The 7,873-nt window shown below is 33.4% G+C and overlaps 1 protein-coding gene and 1 non-coding gene across 2 annotated transcripts; one reads left to right on the forward strand and one right to left on the reverse strand.

Moving 5' to 3' along the window:
* The first annotated feature begins 407 nt into the window (after positions 1-407).
* On the forward strand, positions 408-1,883 carry LOC127796829 (uncharacterized). The gene has a single exon (XM_052329233.1). It carries the CDS (start codon positions 408-410, stop codon positions 1,881-1,883), a length of 1,476 nt encoding a protein of 491 aa, XP_052185193.1.
* On the reverse strand, positions 750-856 carry LOC127798554 (small nucleolar RNA R71). Its single transcript, XR_008022418.1, has one exon. It is a non-coding gene; the product is annotated as a small nucleolar RNA R71 (small nucleolar RNA).
* Positions 1,884-7,873: the final 5,990 nt, after the last annotated feature.

The raw sequence follows: 7,873 nt of genomic DNA on the forward strand, positions 1-7,873 counted from the left end.
ATATTTTAGGGTGATCAAGTTTTTGGCGCCGTTGTCGGGGAAAGTATTTTTCAATATCAAATTAAAAATTTTTTCTTTATTAATTTAGACTGTATACATTTTTTTTTTGTTTTTGTTTTGAGTGTTTGTGTCTTTTATGATTTTTTGTTTATTTATTTTATTTTATTTTATTTTTGTTTTCATTTTTTGCTTATCTTACATAATCTTGTTTTACATTGCAGGTTGAGTAGTGCATGCCAAGAAAGCGTGGAGAAATTCAACCATTTGATCCAGAGATAGAAAGAACCTGCCGAGCAATAAAGAAAAGGACAAGATTAGCACGACAAGTAACAGTCATGACATAAAATCACAATCAGAACCTGAACCTGAACCAGAATCAGAATCAGAGATTAGTACGTGATTATGTCATGCCAGACCCAGTCGGAGCTCAAGCCGGCATATTGAGACCAGCTGTCAATGCTAATAACTTTGAGATCAAACCAGGACTCATTCAGATGGTTCAGCAGGGGCAATTTGGTGGAAATCCAGCTGAAGATCCTAATGCGCACTTAGCAAACTTTTTAGAGATATGCGACACCATCAAAATGAATGGCGTTAGTGAGGATGCAATCAGACTGAGGCTGTTTCCTTTTTCGTTGAGAGATAAAGCTAAGGTGTGGTTAAATTCCACAGCTCCAAATTCATTTACCACATGGGCAACCGTATCACAAGCATTCTTGAGTAAGTATTTTCCACCAGGTAAGACTGCTAAACTCAGGAATGATATTACTAGTTTTGTTCAATTTGATGGTGAATCTTTGTATGAGGCATGGGAAAGGTTTAAGGAATTGCAAAGACGGTGTCCACACCATGGTCTGCCTGATTGGTTAATTGTGCAGACATTCTATAATGGTCTATCTCATTCAGTTAGAATCACTATAGACGCTGCCGCAAGGGGTGCACTAATGGGTAAGTCTACAGACGATGCATATGAGCTACTTGAAGAAATGGCTTCCAACAATTATCAATGGTCTACTGAGAGAAGTATGCCTAAGAAAGCCTCAGGTATGTATGAAGTTGATGGCATCAATATGTTAAACGCCAAGGTAGACAATCTTGTAAAAATTTTTGGTAAGTTGGGGAATGGCAATGCTGTTTATTCTAATTCCAATTCTGCCAGTAATTGTGATTGGTATGAGAATTCTCACTTGGGTTCTGATTGTATGCAGGTTGAGCAAGCTCAGTATATTTCAAATTATAACATGCAAAACCAGCAAAATAACCCATATTCTAATAGCTATAATGCAGGTTGGAGAAATCACCCCAATTTTTCCTGGAGGGATCAGGGCAGCAGTAGCAATTCTAGGCCTAACAATCCTCCTGGTTTTCAACCAAGACCTCAAGGAGTGATGCAACAACAACCAGAAAGCAAGCCATCTTGGGAGTTGGCAATTGAAAAGTTAGCTAATGCCACTGCAAATAGATTTGAAAAGTTGGAGGCAAAAGTAGACCAGATGGCCAATTTCAACAGAAATTTGGAGGTTCAATTGGGGCAGATCTCAAATGCTATAAATTCAAGAGATCAAGGTAAGTTGCCCAGCAAAATTGAGGTGAATCCAAGAGAGGAAGTCAAGGCAGTGACATTGAGAAGTGGTAAGCAACTTGGTGAGGTAAGTAGCGAACATGTTACAGGTGATGTTGATAAAAAGAATAATGTTGAGATTAGTGATGAGAATGAGAAGAATGAGATACCATCTCTAACACCACTTGTTAAACCTTATGTTCCTCCTATCCCTTTTCCTCAAAGGCTTAAACAGAATAAGGTTGACAAACAGTTTGAAAAATTTCTTAAAGTTTTTAAGCAATTGCGCATTAACATTCCATTTGCAGATGTTTTAGTGTAGATTCCTGCTTATGCAAAATTTTTGAAAGAAATTATGTCAAACAAGAGAAAGCTAGAGGATTATAAGACTATTGCCTTAACTGAAGAATGCAGTGCCATGATTCAGAACAAATTGCCTCCGAAACTCATGGATCCAGGGAGCTTTTCTATTCCTTGCACTATTGGTGAAATTAATTTTGATAAAGTTTTATGTGACCTTGGTGCAAGTATTAATTTGATGCCCTTTTCTGTTTTCAGGAAGCTTGGACTAAAATAACCAACACCCATCACTATTTCTCTTCAATTAGCTGATAGAAGTATCAAATATCCACGGGGAGTAGTGGAAGACGTTTTGGTAAAAGTAGATAAATTTATTTTTCCTGTTGACTTCATTGTTTTGGACATGGAAGAAGATTATGATATGCCCCTAATTTTAGGGAGACCTTTTCTTGCCACAGGGAGAGCTTTGATTGATGTTCAACAAGGAACACTTAGCCTTAGAATTTATGATGAGACAGTTACTTTTAACGTGTTTAAGGCTACGAAACATTCTAATGGCAATGAAAAAGAAGTATTAAGGATAGATGACATTGATGATTTAGCAGAGAGATTAGATGAGCCTATAGAAAATTGCATTGCTAATTTTTTTGATGAGCAGGAACAAATTTTAAATGCCAAAAACAAAGCTGGGGCCATGGGCTATTTGGAGAAAAAACAAAAAGGTTATCCATCCAAAAGAGACAACTTGCTACTTTTGGATGTTTCTTCTCCTTCTTCAAAAGCCAAACCACCAAGTTGTGAAAAGGAAAAATTAATAAGGGTACTTAGAGAGCAAAAGAAGGGGATTGGATGGAAAGTTGTTAACATTCAAGGGATAAGTCCATCAACCGGCATGCACAAAATTTTGACAGAAGAAGGATTCAAGCCTCCATGAAGATGAAAACTTAGTCAAGCTAATGACTATAAACAAGCGCTTCTTGGGAGGCAACCCAAACTCTTTTTCCTTTTTGTTTCTATTATTTCATTTTAGTTTGTTGAATAAATATGGCCAATAACCCATACTTGTGATGTTGTGCAGGTTCAAAAGAAAAGAAAATAAAGTTGATTCAATTTGAACTGGCATGGGTATTCGTAACGCTCAATTATGTGGCCAGGGGAGTATTCATTTTTCATTCTACTTTTTATTTGTCTTTCACATTGAGGACAATGTGTTAAATAAGTTTGGGGGTGTTGAATTATTAATTGTTAATATATGCTATTTGTTTTGTTTGGGTGTTTTTGATATTAAAATTTTTTGCAAAACTTATATCAAGTGTATATTTGGCCAACCCCTAAACTAGAAAATTTTGTGAAAGATAAAATAAGCAGAACTTGTTATTTGGAATCATGATTTACATTTGGGTTCTTTATTGTGTTTAACATTGAGTCTTTAATTTGGAATAAGTAATATCTTATAAAGCAAGATTAAGTATATTTGGGTTCTAAGATTATTGAAGTACATGTTCTTTGTGAAGTTGTGTGAGTTGTGTGATTATGAATGAAAGATAAATGCAATGCTTTTCTTATGATTATTCCTTCTGAGCTAGACCTAAACAGGGTTTAAGTAAAGAGGGTGAATAATGTTGAGCGAGATGGAGTATAAAATGCACTCGTTCAGTAAAAAAAAAAAAAAAAAAACAAGATGGAGCATAAAATGCACTCATTCAATTAGCAAAAAAAAAAAAAAAAAAGGAAACAAAGCAAGAAAAAGAAAAAAGAAGAAAAAAGAAAAAAAAGAATCCTACTTTGCTACCTTTGTTTGTAGTAGTGAGAAGGGATGGTTGCAAGAATGGTTGTTGCACTATTCAATCGTGCGGGTTACATGACAAAACATAATTGAGCTTAGAATTTTGTATGGATTCTTGAACTGAGGAACGTAAGTATGCTTAGTTTCTTTTATTTGCTATTGTTATATTTTAAATTGAGGATTTAAATGTGGGCATAATAAAGGATTTGAATGTGATGAATGATTCCAATCATAAGTTTTGTGTTTGAGTATAGAATTTATTTTCTTTGCTTGAGGACAAGCAATAATTCAAGTTTGGGGGTATTTGATGTGAGAATTTATTTACATATTTATTGGTCATAATTGAGTAGTGTTTTAAGTATTTTATATGTGTTTTATCTATAATTATTTAATATTTTAAGTTTCTTTTATATATATTTAATTTTTAGTATTTTTTGTTATTTTACATAAATGTTACTTTGTGTTTAGGTTGAAAAAAATAAATAAAAATAAAAAAATAAAAAAGATATTATAAAGTTAATACTATAAATTAATATTACAATATAAATAAAAAATAAATAATTAAAATTAATATAATTAAAAGTATATTAAATATTATATTATCTATTATATTTTTTATATATAATATAATATATATTATATTATATATATATATATTTGTGTGTGTGTGAAGTGGCGTGCGTGAGTTAAGTGTGTGCATATAATAATTTATTAATATAATAAATGGAGTCCAATTGCAATGCAATTGGAACTCCATTCCATGCCCTACATATATATAATAATAACATAAAGGAGGATTGGGATTTGGCAGAGAATCAAGGAGCGGCGGACTCAAGGCAATTGAAGGCAGCGGCACAGTGAAGGGAGATTTGGCAAAGCAGTGAACAGAAGGGAATTAAGGGCTTGCGCAAGGGAAGATTGAAGAGGGACGCAACAACAGTAGGCGCAGCAGACGCGAGCAACGTACATCCAGCACTCAGATCTATTTTAGATCTGGGCTAGGGAATTTTCTCTTCTTCTTGATTTAATTAATTCCTTTATGCTTTTATTGTTATTTTGGATTTTAATTAATTTTGCCATGAATTAATTTGTTGAACTAAGGCTATGTATTGGCTGAAACTATGATGATGCATTTTTTATAATTTTATATGATTGAATAATTTGGGTTATGTTGAGTTGTATGGTATTAAATTTAATGCTTGTACATAATTGGCCACTATTTACATGATTTGATGCCTAATCTTGAGATCGAAAGGAGATAGCTTGGGGATTGCATCATAAGTACCATACACCATAAAGTAAAACCGACTAGAAATAGAATTCAGTTTCTTTGTGCGGCTTTTAGCGATACGTTAGGAATTTCACAATTTGTAATGCATTTTCATTTAATTAAACTTTCATAGAAATATAGGAAGTTATTAAATGAAGATAGACTCGTTATAGCCTAGAAATAGGATAACGAATGTATTAGGAGATTTCGCCGTCACATACTCAATTGACCAATTCATTCCCATAAAAATCTATTATTTGCATTGCATAGCTAGGTTCATACATGAGTCTTAGTTATTAAAATCCATTGATTTCTTGATTCAAATTTCATTCCAAATCAATTTTATTTTGTTAATCTAATTAATTTATTTTTTCTGTTCTTTATTAAATCTGAAATTTTTATTATCTAAATAATAAAGAAAGTTTATAAATTTGGTATTTGAAATCTTTTCTCGTGGGAACGATATTCTTACTTACTATTATATTACCTGTTCGACCCGTACACTTGCGGTATATTTTAGGGTGATCACTATGTTAGGCTACAACAGGTTTGTATGTGGGATCCGGGTGCCAATGTGTGACTTATGTGGGCCCCTGGTTCCTTATGTGCAGTTAATTTTATGTTATGCATGTAGAAGTAAGGTACGTATAGCTCATGACATGGCGTGATTGCATTGACATGAATTGCATGGGGTGTTATGGGAAGAGTCCTATCCTAAACCCTCAGCCTTTCTTTCATGAGCTTGCTGAGTCTCGCGACTCATGTTGTTTTACATCATTCCAGGTACATTCATCAGGGTTTGGGTCCAGACCGGCGTGTCATGATAGCAAGTGCAGAGCTCTCCCAAATCTAGATCCTGGGTGTCGTGTGTCTGGATGAAAGTAATGCTTTATGTTTGTGAGATGGAGGCATGTCATGTAAGCCCAGGTGGGCCCAAGTGATGAAAGGTTTGTAAAGACGATTATGAGATGTATAATTAAAGAAAAATTATGATTTCTAAAAGGGTTGTGAGTGCGTTGTAGTTGTGTCATTGTTCGATATCATTTAAATAATGACCCTCTCACGGATCCTCTATGCTAGCGGGGGCTCCGGGAGGCGGGCCGTTACACATAGCAACCTAGGAGAGTTCTCTCGAAATAGTTAATGCACATTTGTCATCCAAGAGGAAGTAATCCCTTTGGTGAAAGGCCTTTTCAGGGTTATAATCTGTCTCTATTAGGAAAGTCCTTGATTGCTCGCCATTTACCTAGGACCAATTTCCCGAATTTGCATGATTCCCCTTAGTTGAGCTTTGCTCATGAGAGAAATCTAGGGAGATACTTCCCCTGCATGCATTACCTTATAGTAATGTGACCCGTTTGTTCTAAGGCTACTTCCTTTTCAGGGTCTTTCCCCATTAAGGGATGAGGGATGCATCATCCCTTCTCGAGAATGATAACACCGTGGATTGAGGAGACACATCGTCCCTTCTTGGGAATGAGCATCACACCCTCGCTTGTGTCACGTGTCCTTTGGCTGCACTCTCACCCTGCAATTAAAACACAATAAAAACACATTAAAATTTTTATATTTTTTTTTTATTTTGGTGAGAGGTTTATACTTATCAGTGTACGAGTGCAGTTGTAGTCCAAATTTAAATTTATATTTACTGGATGAGTCCATGTCGTCCACTAAGAGATTTATTTATGGCAAAAGAAAAAGAATGTCACACACACGCATACGCATTTGGACAAATTGACAACAAGGTGTTTTTTATGGATTTTTTTAGATAACAAATACTAGGAAATAAAGCAAGGTAGAAGTTGAAATAAATACTGAATGTGAGAATATGAAATTGAATAGTACTTGATTTAAGACAATTTCAGCACCAACCCGTTGATTCCCAAATTTTAACATTAATTTAATTTCAGATATAAGGGTTTGTTATTAAATATAATTAGAGATGATGATAGTTCTAGTTTAAGCAATCCTCATACATGATATGCGAGATTCTAATTTAAGCAACAATCATAAATTCAATTACAATTAATACACAAAACAACTAAATTAATCATCCGGATTTGGGTATGATAGCGTTTTTAGTTCTAATAACTCCTATACATGGCATGGAAGCTCTAAGTTAGGTTTACGCTTCAATCCAAATCTAGTGATTTTTCAATAATTAATACACACTAATATTGAAAATTAAATTAATGTCACTCATTTAAAGCGCAGCTTTTTTTGGGAATTATTGGCGTTGGACACTGTCTTTGCCTTAACCCAAGATTGGATTTAGCTACTCATCTCCATTTGAAAGTTAATTGATAGAAATTTAAATGCCGTAATTTAAATAATAGAATTTAAATAGCAAGAATTAAAATAACAGAAACTAACCGGCCATTTAGGTAGTGGATAAAAAAATGACAGGAATTAAAATTGCAGAAATTTAAAGGTAAAAATTAACCGGCCATTTAGGCGGTGAATAATAAAGTAACAATAAATGACATAAGAATTTAAAAAAAGAAAGAAGGAAAGTAAGATCACAAGAGAAAACAATAGAGAAAATAAGAGAGAACAAAATCAATTCTCAAAAAGAGAATTATAAGGAAACAACTAAACTTTGATTCAAGAATAATAATCACCCTTACAAATGGATTTTAGTTATATCTAATGGGCACTCACAATTTCAATTATTCAACTAAATATAATTATATCTAATGGGCACTCACACACTTAAAGTTAAATGGATTTTAGTTATAATACACACCTAATATTAAATGGATTTTAGCTAAAATACACACCTAATAAAGCACTCATAAAGTTAAATAGATTTTAACTATAATACACATCTAATAGTTAAATGGATTTTAGTTAAAAAACACACCTAATAAAGCACTCACAAAAACAAATATTTAAAAATAAAAAAAATAAATTTCTACAATTGGGTTTTTGATCTTTATTAGGATTAAAAATAATA

This window comes from Diospyros lotus, chromosome 3, assembly GCF_014633365.1.
Source record: "Diospyros lotus cultivar Yz01 chromosome 3, ASM1463336v1, whole genome shotgun sequence".
NCBI classification, from domain to species: domain Eukaryota; kingdom Viridiplantae; phylum Streptophyta; class Magnoliopsida; order Ericales; family Ebenaceae; genus Diospyros; species Diospyros lotus.

Excerpts from the sequence above, each read along its gene's own strand:
- LOC127796829 (XM_052329233.1), top strand. The coding sequence starts at position 408 with ATGCCAGACCCAGTCGGAGCTCAAGCCGGCATATTGAGACCAGCTGTC.